This window comes from Orcinus orca, chromosome 16 (assembly GCF_937001465.1).
Source record: "Orcinus orca chromosome 16, mOrcOrc1.1, whole genome shotgun sequence".
In the NCBI taxonomy this organism is placed as follows: domain Eukaryota; kingdom Metazoa; phylum Chordata; class Mammalia; order Artiodactyla; family Delphinidae; genus Orcinus; species Orcinus orca.
The window spans coordinates 33372152-33390074 of NC_064574.1; the positions used below are offsets into that span (position 1 = coordinate 33372152).

At 37.9% G+C, this 17923-nt stretch overlaps 1 protein-coding gene across 3 annotated transcripts in view; it reads right to left on the bottom strand.

Annotated features, from left to right (window-relative positions):
- FERMT1 (FERM domain containing kindlin 1) overlaps positions 1-17923 on the bottom strand; it is a 66428-nt gene that overhangs the window by 16395 nt on the left and 32110 nt on the right. For all 3 annotated transcript variants that reach the window (XM_033440302.2, XM_004276454.3, XM_049700001.1), the window contains 3 exons: positions 10678-10785; positions 10131-10262; positions 8198-8247 (listed from right to left, as the gene is read on the bottom strand). In XM_033440302.2, the coding sequence (XP_033296193.1) occupies positions 8198-8247; positions 10131-10262; positions 10678-10785 (290 nt within the window). The remainder of the gene's footprint in view (positions 1-8197; positions 8248-10130; positions 10263-10677; positions 10786-17923) is intronic.

The following is a 17923-nucleotide window of genomic DNA, read 5'->3' on the forward strand; positions in this document are numbered from 1 at the left end:
ACTTGATCATGGTGTATGATCTTTTAATGTGCTGTTGGATTCTGTTTGCTTGTATTTTGTTGAGGATTTTTTGCATCTATGTTCATCAGTGATATTGGCCTGTAGTTTTCTTTCTTTGTGACATCTTTGTCTGGTTTTGGTATCAGGGTGATGGTGGCCTCGTAGAATGAGTTAGGGAGTGTTCCTCCCTCTGCTTTACTTTGGAAGAGTTTGAGAAGGATAGGTGTTAGCTCTTTTCTAAATGTTTGATAGAATTCACCTGTGAAGCCACCTGGTCCTGTGCTTTTGTCTGTTGGAAGATATTTAATCACAGTTTCAATCTCAGTGCTTGTGATTGGTCTGTTCATATTTTCTATTTCTCCCTGGTTCAGTCTCAGCAGGTTGTGTATTTCAAAGAATTTGTCCATTTCTTGCAGGTTGTCCATTTTCATGGCATAGAGTTGCTTGTAGTAATCTCTCATGATCCTTTTATTTCTGCAGTGTCAGTTGTTTCTTCTCCTTTTTCATTTCTAATTCTATTGATTTGAGTCTTCTCCCTTTTTTTTCTTGATGAGTCTGGCTAGCGGTTTATCAATTTTGTTTATCTGCTCAAAGAACCAGCTTTTAGTTTTATTGATCTTTGCTATCATTTCCTTCATTTCTTTTTCATTTATTTCTGATCTGATCTTTATGATTTCTTTCCTTCTGCTAACTTCGGGGGCTTTTTGTTCTTCTTTCTCTAATTGCTTTAGGTGCAAGGTTAGGTTGTTTATTTGAGATGTTTCCTGTTTCTTAAGGTAGAACTGTATTGCTATAAACTTCCCTCTTAGAACTGCTATTGCTGCATCCCATAGGTTTTGGGTTGTTGTGTCTCCATTGTCATTTGTTTCTAGTTATTTTTTGATTTCCTCTTTGATTTCTTCAGTGATCACTTCGTTATTAAGTAGTGTATTGTTTAGCCTCCATGTGTTTGTATTTTTTACAGATCTTTTCCTGTAATTGATATCTAGTCTCATAGCGTTGTGGTCGGAAAAGATACTTGATACAATTTCAATTTTCTTAAATTTACCAAGGCTTGATTTGTGACCCAAGATATGATCTATCCTGGAGAATATTCCATGAGCACTTGAGAAAAATGTCTATTCTGTTGTTTTTGGAAGGAATGTCCTATAAATATCAATTCAGTCCATCTTGTTTAATGTTTCATTTAAAGCTGGTGTTTCCTTATTTATTTTCATTTTGGATGATCTGTCCATTGGTGAAAGTGGGGTGTTAAAGTCCCCTACTATGACTGTGGTACTGTCGATTTCCCCTATTATGGCTGTTAGCATTTGCCTTATGTATTGAGGTGCTCCTATGTGGGTGCATAAATATTTACAATTGTTATATCTTCTTCTTGGATCGATCCCTTGATCATTATGTAGTGTCATTCTTTGTCTCTTGTAATAGTCTTTATTTTAAAGTTTATTTTGTCTGATATGAGAATTGCTACTCCAGCTTTCTTTTGATTTCCATTTGCATAGAATATCTTTTTCCATCCCCTTACTTTCAGTCTGTATGTGTCCCTAGGTCTGAAGTGGGTCTCTTGTAGACAGCACCTGCCGAGACTGAACCAGGAAGAAATAGAAAATATGAACAGACCAATCACAAGCACTGAAATTGAAACTGTGATTAAAAATCTTCCAACAACAAAAGCCCAGGACCAGATGGCTTCACAGGCAAATTCTATCAAACATTTAGAAAAGAGCTAACACCTATCCTCAAACTCTTCCAAAATATGGCAGAGGGAGGAACACTCCCAAACTCATTCTAAGAGGCCACCATCACCCCTATACCAAAACCAGACAAAGATGTCACAAATAAAGAAAACTATAGGCCAATATCACTGATGAACATAGATGCAGAAATCTTCAACAAAATACAAGCAAACAGAATCCAACAGCACATTAAAAGGATCATACACCATGATCAAGTGGGGTTTATTCCAGGAATGCAAGGATTCTTCAATATACACAAATCAATCAACGTGATACACCATATTAAAAATTGAAGGAGAAAAAACATATGATCATCTCAATAGATGCAGAGAAAGTTTTCGACAAAATTCAACACCCATTTATGATAAAAACCCTGCAGAAAGTAGGCCTAGAGTAAACCTTCCTCACCATAATAAAGGCCATATATGACAAACCCACAGCCAACATTGTCCTCAATGATGAAAAACTGAAAGCATTTCCACTAAGATCAGGAACAAGACAAGGTTGCCCACTCTCAGCACTCTTATTCAACAGTTTTGGAGGTTTTAGCCACAGCAATCAGAGAAGAAAGGGAAATAAAAGGAATCCAAATTGGAAAAAAAGAAGTAAACCTGTCACTGTTTGCAGATGACATGATACTCTACATAGAGAATCCTAAAGATGCTGACAGAAAACTTTGAAAGCTAATCAATGAATTTGGTAAAGTAGCAGGATACAACATTAATGCACAGAAATCTCTGTCATTCCTAATGATGAAAAATCTGGAAGTGAAATTAAGAAAACACTCCCATTTCCCATTGCAACAAAAATAATAAAATATCTAGGAATAAACTAAGTGGACAAAAGACCTGTATGCAGAAAATTATAAGACACTGATGAAATAAATTAAAGATGATACAAATAGATGGAGAGATATACCGTGTTCACAGATTGGAAGAATCAACATTGTGAAAATGACTCTACTACCCAAAGTAATCTACAGATTCAATGCAATCCCTATCAAACTACCACTGGCATTTTTCACAAAACTAGAACAAAAAAATTCACAATTTGTATGGAAACACGAAAGACCCCAAATAGCCAAAGCAATCTTGAGAACGAAAAATGGAGCTGGAGGAATCAGGCTCCCTGACTTCAGACTATCCTACAAAGCTACAGTAATCAAGACAGTATGGTACTGGCACAAAAACAGAAATATAGATCAATGGAACAGGATAGAAAGCCCAGAGATAAACCCACGCATATACGGTCACCTTATCTTTGATAAAGGAGGCAAGAATATACAGTGGAGAAAAGACAGCCTCTTCAATAAGTGGTGCTGGGAAAACTGGATAGGTACATGTAAAAGTATGAAATTAGAAAATTTCCTAACACCATACACAAAAATAAACTCAAAATGGATTAAAGACCTAAATGTAAGGCCAGACACTATCAAACTCTTATAGGAAAACATAGGCAGAACACTCTATGACAGAAATCACAGCAAGATCCTTTTTGATTCACCTCCTAGGAAAATGGAAATAAAAACAAAAATAAACAAATGGGACCTAATGAAACTTCAAAGCTTTTGCACAGTAAAGGAAACCATAAACAAGACGAAAAGGTAACCCTCAGAATGGGAGAAAATATTTGCAAATGAAGCAACTGACAAAGGATTAATCTCCAAGATTTACAAGCAGCTCATGCAGCTCAATGACAAAAAAACAAACAACCTAATCCACAAATGGGCAGACGAGCTAAATAGACATTTCTCCAAAGAAGATATACAGATTGTCAACAGACACATGAAAGAATTCTCAACATCACTAATCATTAGAGAAATGCATATCAAAACTACATTGAGGTATCCTCACACCGGTCAGAATGGCCATCATCAGAAAATCTGCAAACAGTAAATGCTGGAGAGGGTGTGGAGAAAAGGGAACACTCTTGCACTGTTGGTGGGCATATAAATTGATACAGCCACTATGGAGAACAGTGTGGAGGTTCCTTAAAAAACTAAAATAGAACTACCATATGAGCCAGCAATCCCACTACTGGGCATATACCCTGAGAAAACCATAATTCAAAAAGAGTCATGTTCCAAAATGTTCATTGCAGCTCTATTTACAATAGCCAGGACATGGAAGCAACCTAAGTGTCCATCAACAGATGAATGGATAAAGAAGATGTGACACATATATACAATGGAATATTACACAGCCAAAAAAGAAACGAAATTGAGAGATTTGTAGTGAGGTGGATGGACCTAGAGTCTTTCATACAGAGTGAAGTAAGCCAGAAAGAGAAAAACAAATGCTGTATGCTAACACATATATATGGAATCTAAGAAAAAAAGAAAAGGTCATGAAGAACTTAGGGGTAAGATGGGAATAAAGACACAGACCTACTAGAGCCTGGACTTGAGGATATGGGGAGGGGGCAGGGTAAGCTTTGAGAAAGTGAGAGAGTGGCATGGACATATATACACTACCAAACCTAAAATAGATAGCTAGTGGGAAGCAGCCGCACAGCACAGGGAGATCAGCTAGGTGGTTTGTGACCACCTAGAGGGGTGGGATAGGGAGTGTGGGAGGGAGGGAGATGCAAGAGGGAAGAGATATGGGAACATATGTATATGTATAACTGATTCACTTTGTTATAAAACAGAAACTAACACACCATTGTAAAGCAATTTTACTCCAATAAAGATGTTAAAAAAAGCAAAAGCAAAAAATCCCCCCCCAAAACCCAAAATGTTCTCTTCACAGCATTAACATCTTTCAAAAACTGGTTATTTTCTCACTCATTTTACAATCACCTTTTCCTAAATGACAGATTAAGTGCATTTATTATTTTGAAAGTATCTGGAGGCTCACTACTGATGGCCACTTATCATCACAGAGAGGTCATAGATTTGGAACTTCTTTTTTTTTTTTTTTTGGCTGCGTTGGGCCTTCGTTCCTGTGCGCAGGCTTTCTCTAGTTGCAGTGAGCAGGGGCTACTCTTCGTTGCGGTAGCAGGCTTCACATTGCAGTGACTTCTCATTGCAGAACATGGGTTCTAGGTGCATGGGCTTCAGTAGTTGCAGCAAGTGGGCCCAGTAGTTGTGGCTCTTGGACTTAGTTGCTCCGTGGCATGTGGGATCTTCCCAGACCAGGGATCGAACCTGTGTCCCCTGCAGTGGCAGGTGGGTTTTTAACCAGTGAGCCACCAGGCAAGTCCCTCTTTTTTTTTAAGTATAACTCTTACAGGTAATTTTGCATGTGATAACCAGTGAGCCTTAGAGTAGGACTAAAGATTTTCGTAGTCACCCTCCATCTCTTTAAAAATACTGTAAAGATTCTACCAAATTTAAGAGTCTCTTATTTATGAACTAAATCACACTGACAGTCTTCTATAGCACATTGGGTATGTCTGACTGGAACTTCTTTGCTACAGTAACTTGATTATGAATGACTCCATGAATGAGTTTTATTTGTAACCTCTCCCTATAACCCTGCTGTGGAGCCATTTATTCCAAGGTAGTTTCTCCAACAGTGGTTACACCTTACAGTTTGGGGATAAATCATTGTTTTTATTAAATGTGTAATTGACTATTAGGATTGTATCTTGCCTGATTTATATTTAAGGGTTTGTAGCAAGTAAAATGTTGAGAGATTGGGCATAAAGTTCTAGATTGATTGTTATCTTCTCTTAGCCCTTTCAAGATATCTTCCAGCCAACAAGAACAGTTTTTCCTTTATAGGAAATCTATCTTTTCTCTTTGACTTCAAAGACTTTCTCTTACCAATGGTTGGCCACACCAAGATGTACGTTTATACTGATTTATTTTGTTGGGATTTGTGATTCTTGAATTTAAGGAGTTTGTCTTCAACAATTATGGAAAATAAGCATTCTCTTTGGAATGTTTGCTTCTCCCCTTTTTTTCCTTCTGAAACTCCTAGTTGAACCTTCTCATTCTATCTATACCATATCTTCCACTTCTACCTTTCTAAGTCCTCTCTTTGTGTTTTGAACTTGATGTTTAATACATGTATTCAATTTTAAATTTCTATGACTATATTTTTCTTTTTTAGAGTTTCTAATACTGCCTTTCATTACAATTTTTACCTTTCAATGTACTTAATGATTCTAAACATACTCATTTTATGGTTTCTTCAGATTGTTCTATTACCTAAAATTATTAAAATGGCTAATCCTCTTATTTACTGGGCCTACTGACTTTTCTTTATGGTGGTTCATGAACTCACATGGTTAGTAATTTTTATTGGGAGGTTGTTTGTTTGTTTGTTTTGGGGGTGTTGCTGTTTTCTGTAGAAGGTCCATGCATGCTAGATTGTGAATATTTCCCTCCAAGTATTTTTGCAATTACATTTGCTAGGGTTTCATAGCTTTTGTGGTTCTGGACCAGTTTGTGTTTTATTTTTCAGAATTCTCTTATCATATAAGACATTTAAATTTAGATCTACATCTGTGTGTGGCACAGACCTTGGCTCTGACTTTTCAAGAGACATTTCATCTCCCCACACAGCACTCTATGCAAGGATGAACTTACTCTTCCTTTGACTGATAGGCAGTTTTTCTACTCCCTGTTAAGCAGAGAAGGCAGCTCTTGCAAGTTTCTGGCTTTAGGCAGCAGCTTCAGTCCTGGCTCATAACTTTACAGGAGGCAACCCCACCTTGAATCCTGTGTGGGGATTAAAATTCCAGCCCTGAGCCATGAGAATCAATGTTCATGGCCAAACCCCCCTGTGGAGCTGAAGCTTCATTTGTAGAACTAGTTCCCTCTTCGTTTCCTGCAAGCTGAGATTTCCCAGTCTCACTTCAAGATCAACTTTGTATTGACAATTCTTTTTATCTTACCCAACATTCAAATGAATTTATAGTGAGACTGAGATTTGCATCAGATCAGAGGCCATGTTGCTAGGAAGTGAAGTTCACTATTTATATAGTGGTTCAATAGATGTGTTTAGGGGGAAAAAAAGAGCTTCACTGTCAAAGAAAAAAAAAATTAAAAATCAAAGGGTTAGTTCAATGCTCTTCTCCTGCTGAGGAAAGGAGGCCCAGAGAAATGAAGGGTCTATAAGGGTCACACACCCACTAGCAGCAGAGCTCCACTCTCCAACATCTTTCCTCCCTTCCCTTCTCCTTTTCTGTTTCATCCCCACCCCCCACTTCCTCCTTTATTATTTTCTTCCAGAAACCATATTATATTATACATTCAATGCCTTGAAACCTTTGGTAGATAAAGTGGCCACTGGTGAAATATGAGGACAACTTTGTGAGTTTTAGCATAATAATCACCCTAAAGTGATACGGATTCAGGGCTTAGTTTCAGGATATCGCTTCCTTCATCAAAAACATCTATAGGAAGAATATTGTCATTATTTGGTTTGCGAAGAGCTCAATTTGCTCTATATAGAGAAAACGGCAACTGAATTTCTTTTAAGAACAATTATTAATAATTTATTAAGATATATTTGTGGATTCAAATCCTTATTTTTTTTCTGTAGCTCTGACTATAACAATATGCATGGTTGCAACTATTTATACCACGGAAGTTAAATGAATGACCCTATTGTTTGGAACCATCTGCTAAAATCACAGTAAAAAAAAAAAACCTTGTAGAAACCCAGTGACAAATATTGTTACCTCCAGACGCTTGTTTCTCATTTATAGCTGATTCATTGTTCATTCTTTCCAAGTCTTTCTTTGCATTATATGTTAAAAAAAGCGACTTGTGTTTCTTTTCAAGCCAACTGACTCAGTGAAGTGTCAGCTTGTTAAGAAAAGTCAACAAACCATAAAGTAACTGATAGAACTTCAAAAGGACCCTACTCTTTTCATCCTAACCCACCTTGGCACCATCACAAATGTGGCAGCCCTTTCTTCCCATGAAGAAGGTAAAAAACGTCTCTGCCTTTTTAACAGTTTCAGATTGACCTGAGGTGACTGGGGAGTTTATCAGAAATACTTTAACAGGTGAAGGTAGATAAACTAAGGTGACTACTCTCTATAAGCCCAGGATCAAAGTTCTAGAGACAACTGATTTTTAAACCATGAAAGAGCTTTCAAATAGTGTGAGAGTCCTGAGCAGGTGGACCATAGAAAGAATTCCAGTCTGGCATATGTGTTCAGTATCACTGACACCAGCTGTGTTTACACCACCATTTAATGAGCTAGGCACCATGCTCAATGCTTCATATGCATCATCTAATTTAATTCTCCCAACAAGCCTAAGGGAAGGTATATCCCCACTTTATAGATCAGGAAACTGAGGCTCAGGGACATAAGGACAATACCTGAGGTCACCCAGCTGATGTGCATAGTGGAGCTAGGACTCCATCCATTGCCTGATGCCAAAGCTCATGCTCTTACCTTTGAACAATGAACCTGCCTAATGGATGTTCAATTTAAACTCCTAGACTCTTTACCTGCAAGATTTTGTGTAACTTCTTTCCTCTTCAAGGGTGACTTACCTAAATAATCTGAGATTATCTGCAAGTTTAGGGATATCAGTAATGTCCTCCTGAGGAAAAGCAGATAACATTTGACAAGCAGTAATTAGACAGGTGGTGCTGATACTCTGTACCTGCACTGCCCCACACTGTAGCCACCCGCCATGGGTAGCTATTTACATTAGAATTAATTAAAATTAAATAAATTGAAAAACTCAGTTCCTCAGTCACACCAGCTACATTTCCAGTTGTTACCTTGAGGGTGAGGTGGGGGAGGGTTAGGACTAGGATCGGGCACATGTGGGACTTCTGGGGTGATTGGTAAAGTTCTAGTTCTTGATTTGGGTGGTGACTTGGGTGATAAATTAATACTAATTTGTTAAGCTGTACGTTTTTGTATTTTTTACTTTTCTGTGTCATATATTACACAAATGAAAAAAGATTTTAAAAACTACCACACACTATCACTCAAGTTAAAAATTTGAGTTAGAAACTACTAATTTGGGGCTTCCCTGGTTGTGCAGTGGTTAAGAATCCACCTGCCAATGCAGGGGACACGGGTTCGAGCTCTGGTCCGGGAAGATCCCGCATGCTGCAGAGCAACTAAGCCCGTGCACCACAACTACTGAGCCCACGTGCCACAACTACTGAAGCCTGCGTGCCTAGAGCCCATGCTACTCAACAAGAGAAGCCACCACAATGAGAAGCCTGCATACCGTGATGGAGAGTAGCCCCTGATAGCTGCAACTAGAGAAAGCCCACGTGCAGCAACAAAGACCCAACGCAGCCAAAAATAAATAAATAAAAGAAATAAATTTATAAAAAAACTACTACTTTTATGTATAAACAAAATATTTTACAATGTTTATATCAGAGTGGATAAGTCTTGCTCTATCTAGTTCACTGATTAAACTCTCAGAAGGAATCTCGTTCAAAGTTCATTCTGCAGTGTAGGTTGGTACCTTTTTTCAAACTGAAAAGACTATTGTTTGGCATCAAAAAAAAATACTGAGGAAGGTGAGAAGGGAATTTTTTATTTATTCTAAGAAGGATGACTTTTCCATTGTAAATATTTAGTGGAGGATGTAGACAAAAGAGAAGTCCAGTTTCATGGGGCCCATGTCTCTAACAAATGTGATTCAGGGCCTGAATCTCTACAGAATCTGGGAATTCAGTTTGTATGAAGTAGTTGCTTTGGCATGATACCAATTTCCTATTTTAAGGAATTTAACCATAATAGAACACACATTAAATACAAAACTATATAATGACTCATTTTTATCTATTACTATTTATAGCCAATTACAATGACTCTACCTCTCTGATTCAATGTGATTAAACTAATGACTGAAGAAGTTATACAAAAGAGTGGCTCCCAATGAATGAATCAAACAAGGAGGGGCACTGCAATTATAAAGCTGACATTCAGCCACATTTCTTGGATAAGGAGCAATAAAGATGATAAAACAGTGTTATTTCTTTATGTTTTACTGGAGAGTTTTTCTTTATTTACTAAAGTCAAAAGGTTCAGGAACTTTTTACAATGTCCAACCTTGCCCAGTTGAAATGTATGACTAAGTCAACAGATCATATGGTTTCTCTACTTTCACAGCTACCTCATTCTTCTAGACTTAAGTTAAAGGGCCAATTCATGTTCCACACTAGTGAAATGGAGCCCTCAGCAGTCTTTCCCTCATACAAGCTAGCTTATCTTTAAGAAGAAATACAATATGAAAGAATTGTCATTGAGAGTGATGAAAATACCTTACCGTCTCTTACAGAGCGACCTGAGAAAAGCTAGTCAGTTCTTGCTAGGTTTAAGTTTGTCAGATGAAGAGAGTATTTTCTATTTTTCAAAATCAGACAAAATATTCCCTTATAATAATAAAAAAACTCATCTATGTTTGTCAATCAGAGCAAAGCCACAATTCTGAGTTATCAGAAAAATTCATACCAAAGTGTTGTCTGCTTTTCCACCTTCCAGGGTCACTTCCAAATTAGAAAGTGCTGCTTCTACTTCGTCGACCTCAGACTCATTTGTAAAATCCTGTATTTCAGTAGACAACGACAGTTTGCTAATGTGATACTACAACAAAAACAGAGGTTTTAGGAATGTTATAAACACAAGGGAATCCATCAGCCATTTCTTCTTTGAAGACAATTCCCCTGTAATACTGAACATCTCCTGGAAGGAGGTCCCCCAGCTATGTAGGGAAAACTAAATATAATTTAAATTACTTTGAGATTTATGGTTAGTCATGTTCCAACTCAGTTCTTTCCCATCACTGGTTGACCTTGTAGTGCAGAAGAGATGAGGACGGCAAGACTGATGCCTTATAAGATGTGCATGTGGATGGGTTATGAGGAATATTTTAAATAATTTACTACCCTCATTTTCAGCTCTTTTTCAAAGAAAAACAATCAGTATGAAGAAAATGAAACTTTAAGGAGAACAAATTTGCTTTGTCTCCTTTCAGAGAAAGGTACCGAGGTTCCCATACCTGTAGTGCTGCAAAGATCAACATTTCTTCCTCCGTGCAGTCAATTTCTTCTAAGAGAATGGCCCACCTGGCTTGTTCATAAAGTTGGTTTATTCGGACAGCATCGTACTAGAGAAAGAAAGAGATATATGTGTGTGTATGTATGAGGGGGCATATTTACATTCCACAGTACAAAAGATCTAGAATAACTGAGGCCAATCCTTGTTAATCAGATGCAATAAACTTTAGTTCAGGTAACGGAAAGAAACCCCTCTATCTTTCCACTGCCCCAGCTCATTTTACTTCTGAATTAAGAACTTTCTTTCTCAAAATATTTTCCAGAGCTTCTTGAAGGGGCCAAACTGACCCATCTTAGATTCCAGTATTTTCCCTTTCTTATCACACTTCTATTGTTGGGAAACACAGGTAGTGAAATGGTTTATGTGATAAGTAGTATAAGGAGAAGGGGTCCCCAGGCTGATCTGTAGACTCTGTAAATCTAATCAGAATCTGACAGGGGTTTTTAGTGGAACTTCATGCAAGCTGATCAAGTTGGGCTGGAAGAGACAATGTTCAAATATCTCCAAGAACATTTTGAAAAAGAACAATGCTGGGGAGACACTTGTCCTCCCAGATATTAAAATATATAATAAAGTGGCAGCAACTAAAATAGTGTGGTATTGGTATAGCAATTCACAAAATGTCAGTAAAGCAATATCCAGCAACAGACCTATGTATGTATATAATTTAATATAAAAGAAAATGGCATTTTATCAGCAGGGGAAGAAAGAATTCAGCACTATAACAGTGTTAAAAATGCCAAGCAATTTGGAGAACAAAAATTGAAAATCACAAAACAATCTTACACATCCAAAATACATAAATTACAGATAGATTAAAGAATCTAAACATGCAAAACCACAATGAGATACCACTTCACATCCACTAGGATGAATCTAATCTAAAGGACATAATAACAAATATTGGTGAGAATGTGGACAAATTGGAACCCCTGTGCATTGCTGGTGGGAATGTAAAATGGTGTAGCCTTCATGGGAAACAGTTTGGCAGTTCCTGAAAAAGCTGAACATAGAATATGATCCAGCAATTCCACTCATAAGTATATACTGAAAAAAAATTGAAAACCGGGACTCAAACAAATACTATTACACCAATGTTCATAGTAGCATTATTCACAATTGCCAAAAGCTAGAAACAACCAAAATATCTATCAATAGATGATTGAATAAACAAAATGTAATGTATATCCAATACATACAATGGAATACAATGGAGTATTATTCAGCCTTGAAAAGGAAAGGAATTCTGATACGTGCTACAACATAAATGAACCTTGAAGACATTACGCTCAGTGAAATCAGACAGACACAAAAGGACAATTATTGTATGATTCCACTTACATGAAGTACCTAGACTAGGCAAATTCATACAGACGGGAAGTAGGATAGAGGTTACTAGGGGTTGGAGGAAGGGGAAAATGGGGAGCTTTGCTTAATGGGTACAGCGTTTCTGTACAGGATGATGAAATAGTTCTGAAAATAGTGGTGATAGTTGCACAACACTGTGAATGTACTTAATGCCACTGAATTGTAGACCTAAAAATGGTTAAAATGGCAAATGTTATGTTTTGTATATTTTACATTAATTTTAAAAAGTCAAAAAAAAAAACAAAACCGAGACTTGTACATGAATGTTCACAGCAGTATTTTTCATAATAGCCAAAAAGTAGAAACAATCCAGATGTCCGTCAGCTGACAAATGCATAAATACATATATATATAATGGAATATTATTTGGCAATGAAAAGAAATGAAATACTGATACATGCTACAATATGAATAGACCTTGAAAATTCTACGCTAAGTGAAAGAAACTGTCACAAAGTACCACATAGTTTGTATATTGTATAACTCCATTTACATGAAATGTCCAGAATAAGCAAATCCATAGAGACAGAAAGTAGACTGATGGTTGCTTAGGATTAGGAGGGTTGGAGGGAAATGGGAAGAGACTCCAAATGGGTGATGGACTTCTTGGTGGGATGATGAAAATGCTCTGAAATTAGATAGTGGTGTTGGTTGCACAACTCTGTGAATATACTAAAAACCATTGATTTGTACATATTAAATGGGTGAAATGTTGGTATGTGAAATGCATGGTATTATGTGAATTATATATCTAAAAGCAGTTATAAAAAAATCTAAAGATAACAATCAAAACTATTAGAAGGAAACATGAGAGAAAATCTTTTGTAATTTTTCAGCAAGGAAGCCCTTTCTAAGCAAGACAGGAAAACTTTAGGTTATGCTGTATAAGGCTGACTTGACAATCAATAACTAAACTTTTTTTTTTTTTTTTTTTTGCGGTACGCGGGCCTCTCACTGTTGTGGCCTCTCCCATTGCGGAGCACAGGCTCCGGACGCGCAGGCTCAGCGGCCATGGCTCACGGGACCAGCCTCTCCGCGGCATGTGGGATCTTCCCAGACCGGGGCACAAACCCGTGTCCCCTGCATTGGTAGGTGGACTCTCAACCACTGCGCCACCAGGGAAGCCCAATAACTAAACATTTTTAAGTGAAAAATCCCCTGAATAAGATTATGTGTTTATAAGGTATAGATTGAAAGGAAATATCTGCAATAAAAAAAGGTACTATCCATTACACACAAAGTGCTCCTATAAATAAATACGAAAAATATAGAGTTCAATAGAAGATGGGGCAAATATATATATCAACAGGCAATTCACAGAAGAAAACAAAATGGCCACATAAACATTAGAAAAGATTCTCAACCTCACTAGTAATCAGAGAATTCAAATTAAAACAAGAAGACATAGGGCTTCCCTGGTGGCATAGTGGTTAAGAATCCGCCTGCCAATGCAGGGGACACAGGTTCGAGCCCTGGTCCGGGAAGATCCCACATGCCGTGGAGCAACTAAGCCTGTGCGCCACAACTACTGCGCCTACGTGCTGCAGCTACTGAAGCCCGTGCGCCTAGAGTCCATGCTCCACAACAAGAGAAGCCACTGCAATGGGAAGCCCGCACACCACAACGAAGAGTAGCCCCCACTCACCGCAACTAGAGAAAGCCTGCACACAGCAACGAAGACCCAACACAACCAAAAATAAATAAATAAATTTATTAGAAAAAACCCCCCAAAACAAGATGACATAATTTCTATTTTCTTCTGAGATTTACCCAGGCTGTAAGTGCTGGTAATGGCTGGTATTGGTGAGGATGTGGTGCAAACGGGCACTTACACATATGAGATCAGTAGGAAGAACTTTGGTGGGATATTTAAATGTTTTTTTTTGCCCTTTCATGAGCATGTCCACAGTTACTATTCTAAAGAAACGCAAAGCACTCGTCAAAGACACTTGTACAAGAATGTTCACAGTTTTTGAAAGAGGAAAAATTTCAAGCAACCCACAGGTCCTGATAAACTATAGCCTTTCCTCTGATTATTTTGTACTGGTTGAAAAAAGTGAGTCAGACACATATGCTGACATGAAAAGATGGCTGTGACATATTATGAAGTAAAAAGAAGCGAGCTACACAGCAAATACATGATCCTATTTATGTAGGAAGAAAAGATCCTGAAAATCTGTTCAAAAATACGTTTATAAATGTATGTGAAAAAATCTGCATGAATGATTAATCATTAAGCTGTTAACTGTGGCTAGTTCTCAGGAGAAAGGTCATGGTAAAGGACTATTTTCCATTTTTACTCTAAATAATTCCTTTTTAGTATTAGCCATTTTTAAGTGTATGGTTCAGTGGCATTAAGTACACTTGCGTTGCTGTGCAACCATTACCACCGTCTGTCTCCAGAACTCATTTCATCTTACAAAACTGGAATTCTGTACCAATTAAACAATAACTCTCCTATGTTTGATTTTCTTTTCTTTTTTTTTTTCATATTGAGGCTATACTTTACTGTATCCTTTAAAAACGATACACTGTTAAAGATAACATGGGGGAGAAATAGAAATAGAAAGTAGAGTACCTAAACAGGTTTATCACGGGTTGGCTGGCATGAGTTTGTTTTCGTTTTGCATTAACTTTATGCACACTAGGGAAAAAGGTGACAGGGAAGGTCAAAATCCGCAGTGAGCCCGAGCCTGGCAAGCGGTGCTGCTCTTAGGCCAGTGGGACCGTGACCTGTCCATAAGCTCCCTGCTTCTCAACATTTCTAAAGCTGCTTGGAAAGGAGGGCAAATGCAGATCCAGGGGTGTGGTTTTTCAGGAGGCTGGAATAATAAGAATCTTAAGAAAGTCTGTCATTGTTTTGTGAACTTCGACAGGTGTCATGGAAACCCTCAGGAGTTTGCCCCAGAATCCTCCAAAAACAAACTAAAATATGACACGCATAAAAACATTCATGGTAGCATCATTCATAACAGCTCCAAACCAGAAACAACCCAATGTCCCTCAGCTGGAAAATGGATAAACAAGTGTATCCAAATGTGTCCATCCACACGATAGGACACCACTCCGGCAAAAACACAGATAACCTTCGAAGTCATCATGCCGAGAGTCCAGATACAAGATTACACACTGTATGATTCCATATGTGAAATTTCTAGAAAAGGCAAAACTCAAGACAGAAAGCAGACCAGGTGCGGGCTGGGGCTGGGGGCAGGCACTGACCACAAATGGGTATGAGGAAACATTTTTGGGTGACACAAGTGTTTTAAAACTAGATTGTGGTGATGGTTGCACAACTATATAAATTCACTGAAATCACATTGTACACTTACAATGGGTAAATTTTATGGCATGTCAATTATACTGTAATCCAAAGACATGACAACTAAACAAACCACACACACAGTGCACACCAAAACCAGGCAAGCAACCCCCAACCCACTCCCCCAGAGGCCCCTGCCTTTAATTCACAGCTGAAACACAAAATCTAAATAGTATGTGTGGTTGCCGAAATCTGAATTGGACTAACAAACTGTCATATTTGTCTATCTATCTATCTATCAATCAATCAATCATCTATTTCTCCCTCTCTGTCTGCTGTAGGGGTTTTAGTGAGAGTAAGTTAAATCACCCTGTAAGGCTTCTCTCTCAAATGCAGTCAGTAAAGATTTAAAAAATTTAATAAGAGCTTTCTCACCTAAAAATACTTAACTCCCCTCCACCCCAAGCCAGATTAAAAAAAAACTCTTTGACAGAATATTGGTTAAACAAGAGTTGCCTGCATTTATAGACTAACATCAAGAGAAGAGGCCGGGCCAGCCTGGCTCCTGCTGAGGAACCTGGATTCCTCTGCGGTATCCACAGAGCTCTGGATTTTCCTCTTTGGAGGCTTGTTCACATTCCCACTGAGGCTCTGGGACAGCACAAGGTCCTGGGTCTTCACAGGTTCATTCATTAACAGGTGTCCCAAAAGCTTTTTTCCTGAGAACTCTTTCAGTGGTTTCAGCTACTCAGAAACAAATTTTTCCCTGGTGGGAACTGGCTACTGCTGCCCTCTCCTTGGCCCTCAATTTCCTTTGTCTCCTGGTTAATTGAAAATAGAAAATAGAAACCACCAAAGCACGTGGTTTCTGCCAACTCCACTGCTTGAATCCCTGTTTCTCCCTATCTAGTCAATTCAGTAAACCCTTCCCTCCTTCCACCAACCAACAATATAAAAAATAACAAAACCTACCTCCCATAGTTTTCATGCTCTCAGGAAAGGATTACTATTTGGATCTAATCACTCTTAAGTGATTCCCTAAAAACTTGGGTAGCAAGTTTTTTAAATTAATTAATTATTTTGGCTGTGCTGGATCTTCATTTCTGCACACAGGCTTTCTCTAGTTGCTGCAAGCGTGGGCTACTCTTTGTTTAGGTGCGCAGGCTTCTCATCGCGGTGGCTTCTCTTGTTGCAGAGCATGGGCTCTAGGTGTGCGGGCTTCAGTAGTTGTGACATGTGGGCTCAGTAGTTGCGGCACGCAGGCTCAGTAGTTGTGGCGCACGGGCTTAGTTGTTCTGCAGCATGTGGGATCTTCCCGGACCAGGGCTCAAACCCGTGTCCCCTGCATTGGAAGGTGGATTCTTAATCACTGGACCACCAGGGAAGTCCCCAGTTGGATAGCAAGTTTTAGTATCTTCTAGGCCTCTTATTAAAACTGATGTACCTTTTCTCTAGTGAACATTTAAAAAAATACTATAAACTACAGGAGTCACAAAAGTTTTTTTGTTTTTTTTAAATGCACACATTTTAAAATGCACTTAAATGGGGCAAAAGAGTATATAATGATGGAATTCATTTTGAATGAATTCAAAAGGGACAAAGGGTGTACAATAAAAAGTCAGTCTCTTTCCCTTCCTTGTTCCCCACAAAGTGTAGTTTCTCTACCGATTGTTTTGTACCTTGTTCTTTTTCATTCAGTAATATTCCCTGAATATGCTCCCCATCAAAAGAAAGCTGATTCATTCCTCCTAATCAAAACACTATATGAATGGACCATAACGTATTTAACCAGTTCCCTATTGATGGATGTTTAGGTGGTTTCCAATTTTTCCCTAAAACAAATAATGTAATAACTGTTCTTGTGTACAGACATATCAACCCACATATTTGAGTATAACTGTGGTATAAATATCAAGGGGTGGATTTTCTGGGTCAAAGCCATGCAGAATGGTAATTCTGATAGATATTGCCAAATTGCCTTCCATAGAGGCTAGATTAATTCATAATTTGACCTATAAGCAGTGTATGTATGAGAGAGCCTATTTCCCCATACTCTTGCTAACTAAGATAGTGCATGAAACTTTTTATTCTTTGCCAGTATAAGACCTTATAAGAGCCATTGTAGTTCCTTTTCTATGAACTATGTGCTCACATCATTTGCTTATTAGTCTACTGGGTTGGTGGTATTTTATTATTGATTTGGAAGAGCTCTTGATATATTAGAGACTGGCCTTTTGTTTGTAGTATGTGTTGCAATGACTTTTTTTAAACTTCATTTATAGTTTTTTTGTCATGCATAAAATTTTCATTTTTTAATTAAAATGTACCAATCTTTTCTTTATGGATTCTGGATTTTACATTTTTAAATTATATCATATTTGAAATGTATTCTAGTACTTTCATACATCTGAGATTTTAATCAGTGCCTGTTGCCTCAGCTCTACAGCTTGCTTGGATCTCTCCTCTGAAAGCCAGAGAAGAGAAGCTCCCTGGTCCTATTATATGATTTAACTCCTAAATGTAGGGTACCTTGTATGTTTGCAGTGGTTTCATGGGT